Source organism: Callorhinchus milii, unplaced genomic scaffold (assembly GCF_018977255.1).
Source record: "Callorhinchus milii isolate IMCB2004 unplaced genomic scaffold, IMCB_Cmil_1.0 Scaffold14, whole genome shotgun sequence".
Lineage (NCBI taxonomy): Eukaryota > Metazoa > Chordata > Chondrichthyes > Chimaeriformes > Callorhinchidae > Callorhinchus > Callorhinchus milii.
The window spans coordinates 6,006,931-6,026,061 of NW_024704755.1; the positions used below are offsets into that span (position 1 = coordinate 6,006,931).

At 42.2% G+C, this 19,131-nt stretch overlaps 1 protein-coding gene across 1 annotated transcript; it reads left to right on the forward strand.

Annotated features, from left to right (window-relative positions):
- Nucleotides 1-1,686: 1,686 nt before the first annotated feature.
- Nucleotides 1,687-18,515, forward strand: tcf25 (transcription factor 25 (basic helix-loop-helix)). The gene is made up of 18 exons (XM_042340333.1): nt 1,687-1,916; nt 3,484-3,675; nt 4,040-4,111; nt 4,900-5,018; nt 5,411-5,476; nt 6,124-6,206; nt 6,444-6,574; nt 7,865-7,964; nt 8,717-8,810; nt 9,228-9,320; nt 10,204-10,309; nt 11,341-11,500; nt 11,756-11,843; nt 12,149-12,307; nt 12,413-12,503; nt 12,886-12,965; nt 15,008-15,080; nt 16,766-18,515. Exons 1-18 carry the CDS (start codon nt 1,770-1,772, stop codon nt 16,928-16,930), a joined length of 2,019 nt encoding a protein of 672 aa, XP_042196267.1. The 5' UTR covers nt 1,687-1,769; the 3' UTR covers nt 16,931-18,515.
- The last annotated feature ends 616 nt before the right edge of the window (nt 18,516-19,131 follow it).

The window sequence follows — 19,131 nt, forward strand, 5'->3', positions numbered from 1 at the left end:
CTATTTCTTAAACAAGAAAGTAGAAATGTAAAGTAATATTCAGTTACTATAAAATATACGGGGATCATGGCACGTACGAATGTAGCAACAAATAAGAATAATCCTTGCTGATAATAATCCTTGCCAATAATCCGATAATAATCCTTGCGTTTGATATAATAATAATAATCCTTGCATTTGATATAGCGCTTTTCACATCGGGAGGACGTCCCAAAGCGCTTCACAGAACACACTGTAAAGTGAATTGACTGTATATTTGTGGGCGAACGCGGCAGCCAATTGCGCACAGCGATGTCCCACAAACAGTCGTAGATTGAAAATGACCAATTTATTATTGTTTTTGGTTTTGGAGGGATTATTAGGCTCTGTGTGGAGTAAGGAAACTTGCCCAAGGTTTCGCCCTCTGCCTGGAATTGAACTCAGGTCTCTCACTTGCAAAGCGAGTGCTCTAACCACTGAGCTACAGGACTCCACAAATCCCACGGATATAGTCCTTATCACATCTTCGAGACGAATATATTGTAAAGTGAATTGACTGTATATCTCGTGGGCGAAATGTCCGGGTAAACCCAAATATTAGCTATTCCCGTTTTATTGTATTAAAATGTCACCAGCATATATTCTAAACGCACAAACAGCAACGACTGTGCTATTAGGACGTACGATTAAGTTCAGGTAACGGATGGGGAAGATCCTACGATCGATCCCATACTTCAAGATGTATTCACGCTCAGCAGGAACCCAGGTGGTTCAGTCGAGTTGGCGGATCGTTTTCCCGGGGGATAATAATCCCTTCAAAAACAAAGAGAATAAATTGGCCGCCTCAAACCGCGGCTGTTTGTGGGGTCACTGCTGCCGCCGCCGCCGCCGCGGGCAACGGGCTGCCGGGTTTCACCCCCAAAAGACACAGTCACTACACTTCACAGTGCGTTCCGTCAGGCGCTTTGAGACATCGCGGAGACGCGATGAGGCGCTGTATTCAAAGGCGGGATTGTTGTTGTTGTGGTGTTGTTGTTGTTGTGTTGTGGTGGTGGTGTTGTTGTTATGTTGTGGTGTTGTTGTTGTTGTGGTGTTGTTATTGTTGTGTTGGTGTTGTTGTTGTGGTGTTGTTGTGGTGGTGTTGTGTTGTTGTTGTGGTGTTGTTGTTGTGGTGGTGTTGTGGTTGTGGTGTTGTTGTTCTTGTGGTGTTGTTGTGGTGGTGTTGTTGTTGTTGCTGTGGTGTTGTGGTGTTGTTGTTGTTGTTGCTGTGGTGTTGTTGTTGTGGTGTTGTGTTGTGCTGTTGTTGCGGTGTTGTTGTTGCGGTGTTGTTGCTGTGGTGTTGTTGTTGTGGTGTTGTTGCGGTGTTGTTGTTGTTGTGGTGTTGTTGTTGTGGTGGTGTTGGTGTTGTGGTGTTGTTGTTGTGGTGTCGTTGTTGTGCTGTTGTTGTTGTGGTGTTGTTGTGCTGTTGTTGTTGCGGTGTTGTTGCTGTGGTGTTGTTGTTGTTGTGGTGTTGTGCTGTTGTTGTGGTGGTGTTGTTGTGGTGTCGTTGTTGTTGTTGTGGTGTTGTTGCTGCGGTGGTGTTGTTGTTGTGGTGTTGTTGTGGTATCGTTGTTGTTGTTGCGGTGTTGTTGTTGTCGGTGTTCCAGCGGCAGCCGCTCCCCGAGCAAAGTCCGGGTCACGTGCTCCCCGCGGGCGGCTGGAGCCGCGGGACACGCACTTCCGGCGGAAGTCGGGGGTGGGTTTGTTTGCCGTCGGCCGGAAGCGGCTCCCGGCTCCTGTCTCGGGCCGTAATGTCGTCGCGAAGCCTGAGGAAGCTCCGGGGGGAGAAGGTGCAGGAGCCGCCGCCCGAGGACGGGGAGCAGCCGCTGGAACCGGCGCTGCCCCGGAAACAGAAGGGGAGAAAGAAACAGCAGATCGTCAGCAACTTGTACGAGCTGGTGAGTGTGAGAGAGACCCGGGGAGAGAGAGAGAGAGAGAGAGAGACCCGGGGAGAGAGAGAGAGAGAGACCCGGGGAGAGAGAGAGAGACCCGGGGAGAGAGAGAGAGAGACCCGGGGGAGAGAGAGAGACCCGGGGAGAGAGAGAGAGAGAGAGACCCGGGGAGAGAGAGAGAGATACCCGGAGAGAGAGAGAGAGAGAGACCCGGGGAGAGAGAGAGAGAGAGACCCGGGGAGAGAGAGAGAGAGAGACCCGGGGAGAGAGAGAGAAACCCGGGGAGAGAGAGAGAGAGAGACCCGGGGGGAGAGAGAGACCCTGGGAGAGAGAGAGAGAGACCCAGGGGGAGAGAGAGAGACCCGGGGGGAGAGAGAGAGACCCGGGGGGAGAGAGAGAGACCCGGGGAGAGAGAGAGAGAGAGACCCGGGGGGAGAGAGAGAGACCCGGGGGGAGAGAGAGAGAGAGAGACCTGGGGGGGGAGAGAGAGAGACCCGGGGAGAGAGAGAGAGAGAGAGAGAGAGACCCGGGGGGGGAGAGAGAGACCCGGGGAGAGAGAGAGAGAGACCCGGGGGAGAGAGAGAGACCCGGGGAGAGAGAGAGAGAGAGAGAGACCCGGGGAGAGAGAGAGAGATACCCGGAGAGAGAGAGAGAGAGAGACCCGGGGAGAGAGAGAGAGAGACCCGGGGAGAGAGAGGGAGACCCGGGGAGAGAGAGAGAGACCCGGGGAGAGAGAGAGAGAGACCCGGGGAGAGAGAGAGAGAGACCCGGGGAGAGAGAGAGAGACCCGGGGAGAGAGAGAGAGCGACCCGGGGAGAGAGAGAGAGAGCGACCCGGGGGGTGAGAGAGAGCGACCCGGGGGGTGAGAGAGAGCGACCCGGGGGGTGAGAGAGAGCGACCCGGGGGGTGAGAGAGAGACCCGGGGGGTGAGAGAGAGACCCGGGGGGGTGAGAGAGAGACCCGGGTGGGGGGGGGGAGAGAGAGAGACCCGGGGTGAGAGAGAGAGAGACCCGGGGGGAGAGAGAGAGAGAGACCCGGGGAGAGAGAGAGAGAGAGACTTGGGGGAGACTTGGGAGAGGGGGAGACTTGGGGGAGGGGGGAAGACAGGGGAGAGAGGGAGACTTTAGGTAGAGAGACTTGGGGAGAGAGGGAGATTTGGGGGGAGACTTGGGGGCGAGAGGGAGACTTGGGGGAGAGACAGAGATGGGTATATACAGAGTGAGATGGGGAAGGAGAGAGAGACTTGGGGAGAAGGAGTGAGTGATATTGAGTGGGGTGGGGGGAGAAGAAGAAGAAGAAGAGAGGGACTGCGGTAAAGAAGGGAGAGATGGGGAGACGGGCGGGAGTGGAAGCAGGGCAGAGAGCGACGGGGAGAGAGATTTAGAGACAGGTACGGGGAAAGAGAAAGACGGGGCGGGGAGCGAGAGGGAAATTAATCCTGAATCTGATAATGTATGGTGTCTGTACAGCCTTAAGAAACATGCAGCAGATTTTTAAAAAAGTAAGGCCCTGTTGTGTGGCACTCTCTCTCGCCGTCACTTCATTTCCAAGTCTTTATTTTCTATTTGTGTAGATACATGAAGCAGATGCTGAGAACAACCTCGCCAACAAATTGCACGATACCGAAGATGAGAATGATGTTAAATTAAGGCTGAAAGACTCCGAGACAGGAGAGAAGGAGGAGAAAGATGATCAGACGGAATCTGCAGAGAAGTTTGAAAATGAAGAAAATGAAGAGTTGGAAAAAGAGCCTGATGTCCTTCAGGTAAATTATTTAACATTTGCCTTGTGCTCCTGGCCATACAAAATGCACCATCGACACTTTACAAGGATCACAAGGATGATCCCAGAACTGAGAGATTATCCCTATCAGTAAAGGCTGAACATACTTGGACTCTTTTCTCTTGAAAAGAGGACGGTAAGGGGTGATTTAAAATTTTAGGTCGTTAAAATGATGAAAGGTTTCGATAGGGTAGACAAAGGGAAAATGCAAGACCAGAGCAGTAATTCCTCCATTGCATTTGACTGATAATTGACGCTGAACAAACTGTAACCTATATTCATATGGAAGGAAGGCACAGATTCGGTATGATTGAGCACCTTTCAAGAGATTCTCCTTTGCTTCCTAGACTGGTTCAACTAAGAAATGCAAACGAAAAAAGAAGAAGAAAAACAAGAAGACTGTGGCTGCTGATGCTCAGGTAATGCTGTGAATACTCATCACCCACTACAGGATTCTTCTGTAATTAAACCTGATTCTCCCGTTTATTGGCAATGGAACATAAGAATTTGCTAGGCAAAAGAAGACCAAGGTCCATCTAGTTCACCTTCCACCATCCAAGCAGTCGCTTGACATGTCGTGTCCCAAACTATACACTGTATCCTGAGTGTGCAATCAATGGAAATGCATAGAAATGTGTAAAGGTAACTTGGAAGAATGCTGCTTTTTGTGTGTGATAATATACTTGAATAGCTTAAAAAATGTGTATTTCAGTGGTGAGAAAAAACATAGTCTGCCAAACTCTACACTCGATTGCTGAGATACATGATAACTTTGTTTGATTTTTCACGGCAACCATTGTTCACGTGTTCTTGCTGTCTTTCACCCTTTTCTAAACGTTGCAAGTCAAAAAACCCTGACGATCCAGCACCCTGGGACGTCTTTCCAATGTGAAGGGCACTATGCAGGTCTAATTTATTGTTGTTTTGCTCAGCAGTATGTGGTGCTGTCATTCTATTATAAAATTAATCTACAATGTTTCTATGAAATAGTTATTGCATTTACTAAGATAGGAAGCAAGAGCTTTCATCAGTGGGGTTACTAATACATATTAGGGAGGAAATTAGAAAAACTTCCAGCCTATACATTCAAAAATCATATTGCCTTTAAAATACACATTAAACTGCCTGCAGTCATCCATTAAACAGTATTAACATGTGAAGTCTGCAGTTTCCTGTAAAGTAATGAAAAGGGTTATCCTTTGTGCAGGAGGGTTCTGCTGATGACATTGACAGCATATTGCAAGAGATTGATGAGACCAATGGTTACTGTTACCAAACAGAAATGGTCACCTACGAAACAAAACCGCTGCTGTATGTTGAACACAGGTAAGAAATGAACTCAAGGTTTGTTTGCACGTATCACACCTGAGTGGTAATCAGGGCCAGTAGAAAATTGTGGAAATATTTGCCAAAAATTGCAGGGAAATTTGACACATTTTGTGTGAAATTGTTGTTTTTGCGGATTTCGTGAAAAAACTGTGGGGCCAATTTTAAATTGGCTCAGGTCATAACCTCACTTCATCAATCTAAACTATAATCGTTATAATGTTCTTGAAAGAATAAACCTAGTCATGGCACTCTTGGGATTCCTTATATATTAGTGTCACCGAGCTTTCAGTGTTTTGGGAGTGTCATTTGAAATTTCAACTATTGTACTGGCAGAAAATGCCAGTGTGTTGTTTAAAACTTATCAATTCTGCAAAAATTTTTTCCTACAGGAATCTGAATCCAGAGAATGAACTAAAGAGATATTTTGGCGCCAGAGCAGTTCTTGGCGATCAAAGGTCAGATAATGTGATCTAGAGATGTTTATCAGCCTGTTTACAACGTGGTATTTCGTGGGATGATTAGGCTTTCATCTTGCTTTTTTTTCCTGTTCATTGAGATAGATAGATTTCTTATTGCAAAAGGGATTAAGGGATATGGGGATAAGGCAGGGTTAGGTTATTAGCTGGAGTTAGATTAGAAGATCAGCCGTGATTGAATGGCGGGGCAGACTCGAAGGGCTGAATGGCCTACTCCCTCTCCTACAAAAAAAATTGGTTCCGTATGTTTTTTTTGCTAAACATTTGAGCTTTGAGTTATGCTTATATTGTCCAGTGTTTAATCATGCGTCCCTTGTGCTAAGTTAGCTGATCTCAGATAGACTTGCAGTGGAACTCTTCAATTAGCTTGGGTTCTGTTTGTTTGTTTATCAAGTGACTCCTGTGATGTGCACCTCTGGAGGCCAGATGTGTGGTAGCATTCCCTTTCAGAGTCTCATAGTGTGTCAAGTGCCTACTTTGGCGATGCACCGATTTAGTACCACTGGTATGAGTCAGTTGAGGTTTCAGGAGAGGGAGAAATCTTTCTTTAATGAAAATGCTTGCTGTTCAATATCAGGCTGTAAATAGTGTACTTCTTAATTTTCCATTTGAAATCTTTGAACCAGGTCAAAGCAGCGACATCGCCCATTACACCGGAGTATGTGGCTGACAGCAGCAAAAGATACATGGCCACGATATGCAAAAATAGGTAAATATAGCTGAACCAAAGAAAAGATTTCTAAAAATAAATCCTTACATTTGGTGTAGTACCAATTTGGGAGGATGTCCCAAATCGTTCCAAGGATAATATACTGTAAAGTTCAGTAACGGTTTGTGTGGAATTTTTTTTCTCTCTCTGTAGTACATGGTCCTCAGAATTACCCGTGTGTTGTTGGTGTTAAGTTCTAGAGTGATTTACCAATTCAATTTTCTTTGCCAATGGTAGGAATTTCTATGCAGCTGCTTGAGACAAAGGGAGGGATCCAATACTTCACTTTTGAACACAACCGAGATTATCAACAAGCTCAATTCAAGTTCCTGGATGCAGTGGATTCAATGGACCCGAACAACATTTTGGTATGTCATTAATGGATTGTGCCAGATGTCAATCAAATTGCTTGGTATTTGTAAGGGTGAAAAACTGTTGTAGCCATCATCTAAACTTACTTTTAAAAGACACAATTGTCATCTATCAAATATTTTATTCGTCACCAATACAAATTGAAGAATTCTTCACAAGGACTTAGTACCACATTTAAAAAAGATCTTTGTGCTTTGTTGTTTCACAAAGGTTTTAGGTGACAATAAAAATACAATCTTATATATATAATTATATTATATATGGCTGTACTCTTAAACTAAGACAGAACTGATTATATAGGATTCGAATAAGTCTTGTTGAAATGTTATTAATGTAGAATTATTGCAGTGAAACTGTTTTCTGGAATAAAGTTTAGAAAAATTAAAGCAGCTCTAAAAATTGTATTTCCTGACAGAAGAACAATTTCCTTCTATTGAAATCAGGAAACAGATGCCTAATTAACCTAAATAAATTAACCTGATGTTAATTTATTTAGTTTAATTGTGGAGTCCTGTAGCTCAGTGGTTAGAGCACTCGCTTTGCAAGTGAGAGACCTGAGTACAGTTCCAGGCAGGTCAGGGCGAAACCTTGGGCACATTTCCTTACTCCACACGCCTAATAATAATCCTTCCAAAACCAAAAACAATAATAAATTGGTCATTTTCAATCTACGACTGTTTGTGGGACATTGCTGTGCGCAATTGGCTGCCGCGTTCGCCCACAAATATACAGTCAATTCACTTTACAATGTGTTCTGTGAAGCGCTTTGGGACGACCTCCCGACGTGAAAAGCGCTATATCAAATGCAAGGATTATTATTATTATTATTATTAATTGGGCATCTGTTTCCTGATTTCATCGAAATGATAAATCCAGGTCTTGTAGATATCTGAGGCCTGTCTAACCCTCATGGTATATACTTGAGCACAGCTCGTTTATAAAAGATAAGGACAGAGCTAATCATCAGTGAAGCTATCTATCAGTACCAGCTCTTACTCCACTGCCCACACAAGCTAAGTTACCCATTGAATTACATGAGAAAGAGCTATTTCAGTGATAGTAGCACATGATGAAGTCCTGGAAGTTCACAACAGAACATAAGGGAAATGATTGGTGGCAGTTGGTTCCAGATTGAATCGTTACTTTTCGCACTGAAATTGGTTAGTGGGTGAATGATGTTGCCGTGTAAATCATCCACCAGCAATAATTAGTTGAGCATGGTGACATATGCTGACGTGTTAGTTGTTTCAGCAGAGTCTGATCAAGCTTTCTTTCTTGGCTCCCAGGCTTTGCTGCGCGTGAACCCGTACCACATTGACTCACTTTTACAGATCAGTGATGTCTGTCGGATGCAGGAGGATCAGGAAGTGGCACGTGACCTAATTGGTAAGAAGTAGATTTTTACATAAGATTTAAAAAATCCTGGCCTTTAGATCAACTGTAGAGAATCCCAGTTTCTTGACCATTCTGTCAGGAAGTGTAGGACATCCTCACCTATTTATTTTCCCTCTTGCCCCAAAGTTGATCTGGTTGAATTTCTCGCATGTAATTAAACTGCGATTTGACCAGGACTGCTTGTTTGAAGTCCCAATCTGTACACCAGCCTTTTATCTACGTGAAGTCACATGGTGTGCTGAAACTGTTTAAATAACCTTGTACTCCTGTTTTAGCATGACTGGAGTGTGTAAGAATTTGGCATCAGTCATTTGTACTTTGTGTTCCTATGGTTTGACCTCACTACAAATGTACATTAACCTTTAATACTTGGCTTCTCTAGTTTCTGAGCCCTGCAAAGTGCAAGTGTTAATATCAAAGCTATTGACCATCCTTGTTCTATTAATATTAACTTGCCAAGTTGCTGTAGATCAATAAACTTGTGCATTTGTACATTGTGTGGGATGATTGATAATTGGTTTCAATATGGTTGCTAAATGACACGGATTTGTATCTGTTTCTGACTGGTACTAACCAAACCAGCTCAGAATACGGAACATATTCAGTGGTAGTGATAAAGGTAAATTATGGTATTATTTGATGAATAATCCTAATGTGCAGCTCCAGACTCGGTGTTGAGTATTGCCTAGACCCTTCCTGTATTTCTATCAGTATTTTATTCTCTCTCACTTTCCTCCATATAGAAAAGGCATTATACTGCTTTGAATCTTCATTTCACCCAGTATTTAGCCTGACCAGTGGACAGAGCCGTCTGGATTATCGCAGAGCTGAAAACCGGTTTGTACTTGTGCTTCACTTGTTCTCTGTTAGATTTGACCTTTATGTAGAAAGTACCCTGAATTTTCGAAGTTATTTCTTTGAGCTCGTTTGTGGTGGCAGCAGAGAAATCTTAACTTTTAGAATGCAAAAATAACTTCATCTGTTAATCCATCTTTAATCCCATTCCTGTTTGATTACTAATGCGATTCGATGTACTGCTTAACATACATTTTTTGAAGAGAAATCGCTGACGTGTATAAAAGTATCAACTCAGCACTGCCACTGGCAGCGACAGGAGAGATTTCCAATTACAAAATTCTCCTGACACTGCCACTGTTAGGGCTACCAGTACAGTCCAATTAAACAGGGATGTTGGTGTTCGGTTCACTTCAACTTCCTTCATCTGATATAATTGCTTTTGCTATTTTTATATAGATCATTCTTTCTTGCACTATACAAGCACATGACGTTTCTAGAGAGAAGAGGTTGTCCACGCACCGCATTGGAATTTTGTAAACTTATTCGCTGGTAAGAACTAAGTATAATACTTACTGTCTTATTATTGGTAACACAATAAACTTGTTTTGGTTAAATGAACATTGAAAAATAGTCCCAAAACATGTATAGCAGGTGTCAGCCTGGTTCAGTAGTACTTTCACCTCTGAATCAGAAGGTTGTGGATTTAGCACTCCAATGCATCGTTGGGGGTGGGGGGGGCATTGCATTGTTGGAGAAGCTGTCTTTTCGATGAGTCGCTAACGTAAGGCCCTGTCTGCCTCTTCAGATGGTCATTAAAGATCCCCTGGCACTGTTTGAAGAGAGAAGGGAGTTTTTCTCTCCCGGTGTTCTGGCTAACAATCCGCCAAATAAAGTTGGTTACTCAATTGATGGCTGTTTGTGGGACATTATTGGGCGTCGTTTTTTGTTTATCCGTAAAAATGACAGTGAAGTCCCATGAAGCACTTTGAGATGGCTTGCCAATGTAAGGAGCCACAATGTCGAATGCAAGGATTATTATTAATATTATTATGATAACCATATGCTGGTGGGAGAAAAATGTCTTTAAAATCTCATGACCATGTTTAATAACGTAAAGGGAGCTTAGTACTCAAATGGTTAAAACACCTGTTTTCAATTTAGATTAGATCTTAAATGTTTGTATTTCAAATCTGACAAGATGGTACTTTCTCCCTTTGATGTACTTTAGTGTATTACAGTTGGTCTAATATTGCGAAGCAGTGTAATTGACTGTGGTCTCATTGTTACACTTTCTAAAGGAAAGGTGATTTCAAAATCAGTTGCTGTTTAACAGGAAATGTATTAAATGTAGATTTGTACAGATTGGGAATGTGCAGTGTAACATAGTTTAAAAGGGGCTCAATCTAACTTCGCTTTCTGTCCATCTCCATAGCCTGGATCCTGAAAGAGATCCACTGTGTGCTCTGTTGATGATTGACTTCCTGTCATTGCGAGCACGAGAATATGCTTTCTTGATACGACTGTATGAGGAATGGGAGGTGAGAACATTTTAACGAGTGCAGGCTGCCCAGTGTGATGTATACTTGCAAATTACCATAATAACCTATAGATTAAACCTCTGCCTCCTGTGTCAGTTAGCTCTGAACATGCTGCTTCTTATAATGTACTTTCTGTGTAGCTTTCCAATTAATAAGCCTCTACACTGATAAATGGGAGCATGTTTTGTGACATTTGATACTTTTCTGCAATCGCTTGAAACTTAGTGCGCAACTTATGAGAAGAGAGTCGAGTTCTTTGTGAGCCTTGTGAGTGTTGGCAAATTATTGTATCATGGTGGAATATACCCTGATCATGTCCTCACCTGACAGCAAGAATAACTTTCTTGTCTGATAGGGAAGAAGCTTCAGAAACCCTTAACAGGTTCTATTTTCTAGGTCAGTGGCCCTGCGGCCTTTACTGCTGCACTGGCTAACATAAACTAGTAGAAACATAGGAACAGGAGTAGGCCATTCAACCTTTCAAGCCTGTTCCGCCATTCAATTAGATCATGGCTGATCTGTAACTCAACTAATCCTGTCAATTATAATTCCCTGCTTTTTCCCTATATCCCTTGATACCCTGACCTACCAAAAATCTATCAACCTCACTCTTGAAGGTGTGGATGGATTTCATAAGGTAAAGGGAGCTTAGTATCTAAAAGCTAGTGACTAACATTTATTTCTCTCAACATGTACATGTTAATATTTATTTTTGCTGGATAGATTCTGTAAGCATTTGGTATGGGAGAAATTTCACCTGGTCTAGAATTTGGCCACTTGTTGAATTCAGTCTTAACTTTGAAGTTTACGGTTTTCTGTACTTAACCTTCTGGAAAACCAGCTTATAGATTAAGGCTGTGTTTAAGAAATTGCCAAATTTTAGATGCTCTGAATGCTGCACAGAGTAAATCTATACCCGGGTGGTATTCCTTCCCAAAGGCTACTATTAGCAAAAAAAATCAAACGTTAAGTTCTTGTTTGCAGAGGGATGTTTCAAGTTCATGTCTTAAGTTCCTTTCTGTTGTCTCTAGTTTCATTTGAATCTCTCTCAACTCCCAAACTTTGCGTTCTCTGTTCCGTTGGCTTGTTACCACCTGAGCCAACAAGAAGATTTGCCAGACTCTGAACGCGCTCGAATGGAAGAACAAGGAAAACGTCTGATACAGACCGCCTTTATAATGTTTCCCAGTGGTAAGTCATTATTGACTTCAGCTTAGAATTTCAGTAACTGAATATCGAACAATTACCATTCTGACCTCTTCGAAGTACGTTCATTGGCAGTTTGGGGTTTCTGTAATCACTTGAATCTAAATTGTCCTATTCATAAGATAAGAGCTAAGTAACTGTTGTATGAATAACTGATTAAAATTGTTTTATTTTAGAACATAATGTCTTCTCAAAATACCTTATATATTAAAGATTCTCCTCGTTTGTGTTCATTTCCAGTGCTGATGCCATTACTGGATCAGTGTGGTGTGCAACCAGACCAAGCTGTATCATCTCACAGATACTTTGGACTTGAAGTCCAGATAAGGTTGGTGTCAGGATCAAACTGTGATTGTGTCAACACAATTTTGGCTGCTATCAATTAGTTAAAGATTATCATCACTTACTGGCCAATTACACCACGTGAGCAAATAGTTCGCATTGGTGGACTATGGAATTTATTCGACACACGTGAAACAGTCTGACAGAAATAACTTTCAGACAGCAATTGGTAAAGGAATGTTGGGTATGTGCTTGCTGTCAGCACAAGCTATCTGGTACCAGAAGCAAAGTGAAAACCTGCTTTTCTGCTTCATTTCCAGTAATCTTCATTTCCTACAATTTTTCTCACAGGCAACCAGGTGCACTGAGGCAGTTAGTCGCACTGTTTCTTGGAAGAAACTGGCCACTCTGGAAAGACCCAGGAGTCATGGCTTGGCTCGAGGACAATGTGAAAGAGGTCTTAAGACGAGTAGATGCGAATGACCCACTTGTCGAGGAATCTGAGAATAAGTAAGTGTTTAAAGAAATTTTAAGTTATTCTCATTTTATAACAAGGTGATTATAACTGATTGAATGCTAAATGTACTTTTGTTTCTTATGTATTTTTCATTGCAGGCGAAAAATTAGATACCAGAATGTCCCCAGGAACATCCATCGCCACATTATTCTTTCTGAGATAAAAGAAGCTATTGCAGCCTTGCCACCGGTGAGCTATAGTAGACATATTCTGTACAGCCTCTGAAATGTAGCTTTGGGTTATCTATTCAGTCCATTTATAGGAGGGTCTGTTTCCCCCTCTTCCTTCGTCCACCTTTGTGCTGTTTGATTTCTGCTCAATTGAGTAAAGTAATTACAATTCAGACGTAGATTTTTTTNAAAGTAATTGTCATAATTGTTCCTGGGTAGGCCTGGAAGCAGCAAAGACAGTTTAAGTCCCTTTGCTTGAAAACTATTCCTTGGTATATGTTTCTGGATATCAAAACTATACCAATGGTGTGTTGAAGGGTACCTTTGTTCTATGAATGAGCATGATTATACCTTTCAGAACTGTATTTATCTAAGCTGGTGTTTCCCATTCTTTTTTTCAGGAGGTGACAACCCAGCCAGTGATGGGTTATGATCCACTTCCTCCACTGGATGGCATTATCACATACACTAGACCTGAAAGGTATTCATTTTCAAGAAAGGAATTTTAATTGTTTGGACTAAACCAAATTTTTAAAAATGTTGTGGTACAATTAACTTAAGTATGAGTAGAAATTGTTTCAATAGTTTACCTTCTTAATGGATTTTTTTGTGTGAACGTTTGGTTCTCTTTACATTTATTAACATAACATGTAGGAGCAGGAGTAGGCCATTCGGCCCTTCGAGCCTGCCCCGCCATTCAATCATGGCTGATCTTCTAATCTAACTCCAGCTAATACCATAACCCTGCCTTATCCCCATATCCCTTAATCCCTTTTGCAATAAGAAATCTATCTATCTCAGTCTTGAATATGTTCAAGGACTGAGCGTCAACAGCCCTTTGGGGTAGCGAGTTCCTTTGAGTGAAGAAGTTCTTCCTCAACTCAGTGCAAAAGGACTGACCTCTGATTTTAAGGTTGTGGTCCCTGGTTTTAGTTTCTCCAACCAGGGAAACAATCTCCCACTATCTACTCTATCATGCCCTTTGATGATCTTATAGGTTTCTATAAGATCCCCTCTAATTCTTCTAGATTCTAGAGAATATAGGCCCAAATTGGTCAGCCTATCCTCGTAACTCATCCCCTTCATCGCTGGTACTAGCCTCCAAGGCAAGTACATCCTTCCTTAAATAAGGTGACCAAAACTGCACACAGTATTCCAGGTGTGGTCTCACCAGGGCCCTATATAGTTGCAGCAAGACTTCCCTACTCTTATACTCTAATCCTTTTATAATGAATGCTAACATACTGTTCTCTTTCCTAATTGCTTGTTGCACCTGCAGACCAACTTTCTGTGATTGGTGTACAAGGACACCCAAGTCCCTCTCTTCCCTTCTAAAAAATAACTCGCTCTACTGTTTTTGCTACCTAGGTGGATGACTTTGCACTTCCCTACATTATATTTCATCTGCCACCTACTGCCCAATCACCTAACCTATCTATGTCACGCTGCATTTTTTTAATGTCATTCTTTGTGTTGACACTTCCTCCTAGTTTTGTGTCATGCGTGAATTTAGATATATTAACCTTGATGTGCTCATCTAGATTGTTGATGTAGATGGTAAATAGCTGAGGCCCAAGGACTGATCCTTGTGGCACTCCCCTAGTCACATCCCGCCAATCTGAAAAGGATCCGTTTATCCCTACTCTTTGTTTCCTACCCGTTAACCATTCCCCAATCCACGTTAATATGCTTCCCCCAATTCCATGGGCCCTTATCTTTTGGACTAACCTTTTATGCGGCACTTTATCGAATGCCTTCTGGAAGTCCAAATTGACCACATCCACTGATTCACCCTTATCTAGTTTACTTGAAATATCCTCAAAAACTTCTATGTGTTTTGTCAAACATGACTTCCCTTTTGTAAAGCCATGTTGACTTGGCCTAATTATATTGTACTCCTCTAAATACCGCACTACCACATCCTTAATCAATGATTGTGAAATTTTTTCTATCACTGATGTTAGACTAACTGGCCTATAGTTCCCCATCTTTTCCTTTCCACCTTTTTTAAATAGTGGTGTGACATTTGCGATCTTCCAATCCATGGGGACTGTTCCAGAATCCAAGGAATTTTGGAAGATCAAACACAAGTCCTCCACTATCTCATAAGTTACCTCTTTTAAAACCCTGGGATACAAGCCATCCGGGCCAGGGGATTTGTCACTTTTTAGTGCTAACAGTTTCCCTAGCACCAATTCACTCCTAATGAAAATTTCCTTAAGTTGCTCCCTGTTCTTATCCCTTTAGTGCATCTCTATTGTTGGCAGACTTGGTGTGTCTTCTAGGGTGAAGACAGATGCAAAGTACCCAGTTAGAGACTCTGCCATGCCCTTATCCCCCATTACAACTTCTCCCGTCTCTTACTGAAGTGGACCTATATTTACCCTCACTAGCCTATTCCTTTGAATGTATTTGTAAAAACTTTACAAATTAAAAAAGAATCTTGCTTTTATTTACTTTATTTATGTACATTATTTTACTCATTTTCATCTATGATCCAAATGCTTGTGGTTTTCTTTTCAGGACAAATCAAGCGCCTGACGGGAGCACTTTATCACTGTTCTTTCGATCTTTGCTGCCCAATTTTAATCTCCAGGTATGTGATAATGAGAAGGGAAGAGTTTTTTAAAACCTTTGAATGGTAATTTTTATTTTTGCCCAGAAATTCTCATGATTAAACAGATAAACATAACAGTCATTTTGTACAGCTTTAATGTATTTTGTTAGAGCAGAATTTAAACTCTCTGTTAATCTACTAATCGAGTTTGAGATCATTGATGTTGACATACAACACAAAGAGGCCAAGTGTTCTGTTCTCCAGCACACTCAACAACAAAATTACATTTATAGAGCTCCCTTCACATCGGAAGGATGTTACAAAGCACTCATTTCTCTTAACCGTCAGTGAGTTTTTGTATACAGATACTGAACCAATGAGAGTTCTGTTTTTAGTCATTTTCAGTGTCTTTTGTTGCAACTGGATGTGCGGTGCAAAAGCTTTTGTAAGCTATTTGGGAAAGTGAATGTTTTACTAGACTACCAACTAGCATTCTTGGATTGTATTGGATGATGTATTTGCAACCAAGATTCCATTTATTGAGCGCCTTTCACGTCGGGAGGACGTCCCAAGGCGCTGTACAGTTGGGTCGGGACCCGAGCATTGGGGGGAAATGGTCAGGGTGAGGGGAGGGAAGGGAGGGAGCGAGGAGGGGGTAGAGAGTCGAGAGGGGAGCTGAAGGCACGGTCAAAGAGAAAGGTCTTGAGACCGGCCTTGAAGGAGGAAAGGGAGGAAGCGGCGAAGGCACTGGGGGATAGAGTTCCAGAGCCTCGGGGCTGAGAGGCTGAAGGCCCGGCCACCGATAGTAGGGCAGTTGGGGCGGGGGATGTGGAGCAGACCGGAGCCAGAGGAACGGAGGGTACGGGCAGGTAGGTAGGGGGATAGTAGGTTGGAGAGGTAGGAGGGAGCGAGGCCGTGAATGGCCTTGTAGGTGAGGGTGAGGATCTTGAATTCGATCCTCTGGGGGATGGGGAGCCAGTGGAGGCGAGCGAGGGTGGGAGTGATGTGGTCGCGGTGTCTGGTGCGGGACAGTACACGAGCTGCAGAGTTCTGAATGACCTGCAGTGTGGAGGGAGGTGCCGGGAAAGCCGGCGAGGAGGGAGTTCCCATAGTCCAGCCTTGAGGTGATAAAGGCGTGGACCAGAGTTTCAGTAGCGTGAGGAGTGAGGTAGTGCCGTAGTCTGGCGATATTCCGGAGGTGATGGAAGGCGGTGCCAGTTGTGGCGCGGATATGGGGGAGAAAGGACAGCTCAGGGTCGAACAGAACCCCGAGGTTCCTGACCGGCTTTGAGAGGTGGAGAATGCAGCCTTGGATTTGCAGCAAGCAAATAGAAACTGGAACTTTAAAATGTTGACTCTTTTATTGCTTTGAAACAAAACCTTCCAAACCAGCATTGAAATTGAGTTTCTCAATGCCAGAAATTATTATAAATATAACTAGCATATACACCCACAAAAATACAGTCACACCACTTTACAGTAAATCATGTGAAGCACTTTGAAACATCTCAATAACATGATAAGGCACTACATAAAATGCAAGATTATTATTGTTAACAACTTTCTAGTTTTTTTTAAAAAAAGGTCACTCATTTTGGGCTTTGAAACTCCACAAAGTACCATTTAAGGTCCCGGTGAGGTAACTTTGTTCTTGATTACTTGCTTTTTCTTCCCATGTCTCAGGAAAAATCAAACATTTCTAATGGAGTTGATTCATTTTGCAGGAGGACAGGAGACAGCAAATGGAAGGTGAGGGTGCAGAGGTCCAACATGAGTTGAACCAGGGAGTAAATAGGCTCATGGCTGCTATGAGAGATATGTTAGCAAACATTCGCTTCCAGGAGCCACCGCAAGAGGAATACCAAGAGGGTGATGGAGAATGGGATTGATTACTTACCACCGCAACATTTCTGTGACCTTCAATTTATAACTGGTGCATTCTATCACTGTGTTTAAAGCAAACTGCATCACAGTGATATAAACCCACTTATTAAACCTGTGTCACTATATTGCATTTAGTTCCATGATTATTAATGAGTGTTTCAGTGCTTTAGACACACTTGAGCTCCGACGGTGAAATGAAGAAAGAAGCACTTTGTATGTAGGTTTCTAATCTTTAAATTGCTCATGTTTTTAAAGAGACGCTCAACACATAGAAAAACAATGGATCACCCCAAAGACTAAATGGCAAGAGAAGCTACTGTCTTGTATTTATTGCGGTTTTAATTTAAACTCATAAAATAACATGGATTAGAATATAATACATGCAAGAAAGCGCTCATTACTGTAAACAAGCAGCTCAGTAGTGTGGTAGTCATGTGCTTGTCTTAAGCCAATATGTCTGATTCTCCCTCACAGTTGATAACAACAGCTTGGAAAAGGAATTGACTGCAGTGTAACCTGCTTGTATTTTCAATTTAGATATGCGCTTGTTTCTGATGACATCTAGAGTAATATAGGCACTATTGCTATAGAGGAGTGCAGAGCTGCTGATCGGCTGTTGTAAGTTTCAAGACAGTATATGACAAAGTCTAGGAATGAGAGTGAAAAACTAGTGATAAACACTACACAAAAATTAAATCCATTGGTACAAGGTTGGTGGAAAAAAGAGGAAATCTGATAACCAGGTTCTAGGCCCTTCTGGCCACCAATAGATACAGAACAGTAATTAAAACCTACACTGTTCATAATGTTACCCTTTACGATCAAGATTTTATCTTCATATCTTGTTTCTCGTATCTAGTCTTCCTGCAGCTACTATACAAAGTTGCATTATAATAATCCTGCTTCCCCCATCCACTCCTCCATTCTTCTCTCCTTATCTCACTCTTGAAGTGCTGTTTATTGGGGTGCAGTTCCAAGCATGGCAACTGGCCTCCAGCACAGGCCAATGGCCATTTCTTTGTGTGTTCAGGCAGTGACTTCTTATTTGACGGGAAGCAGCCAAACCAAATCATCGCTTCACTCTCTTATCTTATATTTTACAGGTACATTTCAGGGTAGGTTAGGTGCCAGACAACACAGTGGTCTTGAGCCTTTTCACCCCTTTTCCCCAGGTGACCCACGCTATGTTCCAGCGTAGAATTGACCAGTAATTCAACCTTGGATGTGTCTCAGCCCACACCACGCAGAACATTTAATTATTGCTTCTTTCTGTGATCTTAGTGTGAACAAGAGATTAGGGAAAACACATATTTGGATTTGCTCACTTGTGTTTCTTGTATTGCTTTGATATGTTATCCTCCAAAGTAGGTAATTTTAATAAATTCTCAGATTCATTTTTATTTGAATTGATGATAAGCTAACCAAGGCATGGGCGCACACAATTTGGATTTGTCATTATTGAATTTCAAGACTGAGCAACTTAAATTGTATTGGGATTGTACATACAGTATTTTCTGTGTCATTGTCCTTGTTTTCTTTGGCCCTTATATTGCCTGCTGGTAAATTAAATGTGTAAATCGTGTGAATGTATTTTCAGTGCAGCCTGTGTTCCTGGAATCTTTTCAATTTGTCACAACGCCTATTTTCTTTTTTTTAAACAGGGGTGTAATTGGAAAGTTAACATTTTAAACAGAATGGCTTTAAGAATCCACATGTTAGCTTTCCTATGTGTTGTTGAAATATTCTCATTACTATTTTTTTGGATAGCCACTGACCTTAAATAAGACAGCCATTCTCAGGAAAAGAATTTGCAAGACAGTAGTTAGCAACATTTTTCCAAACTTTGTCTTCCGGTATGTTATAAATTTTAACATTCACGTAGATCACATGCACATTACTGTCCCATCTTTACTGAATTTCCAGAAGATCCGTTTAATATCAAAGCAAGTAATTAATTGGCTTGCTAATATGCTTTCGGCTAACTGAAGTGACATATATAAATAGAGCATATTGCTTGTCTTGCAGTATTACCTGCAGATGGGTTCCCATAGTTTGGATAGGTTCTCTGCATATTCAGAATATATTCTGGGAAATTAGAAGTAAATAGAGATTACAGTCAAATTCTATCAAGGCTATTGCAAAAACAAACTTCCAAGATTTCGAAATAGTAAAAAAAATTGTTTGAAATGTTCTTTTGAAATGAGCC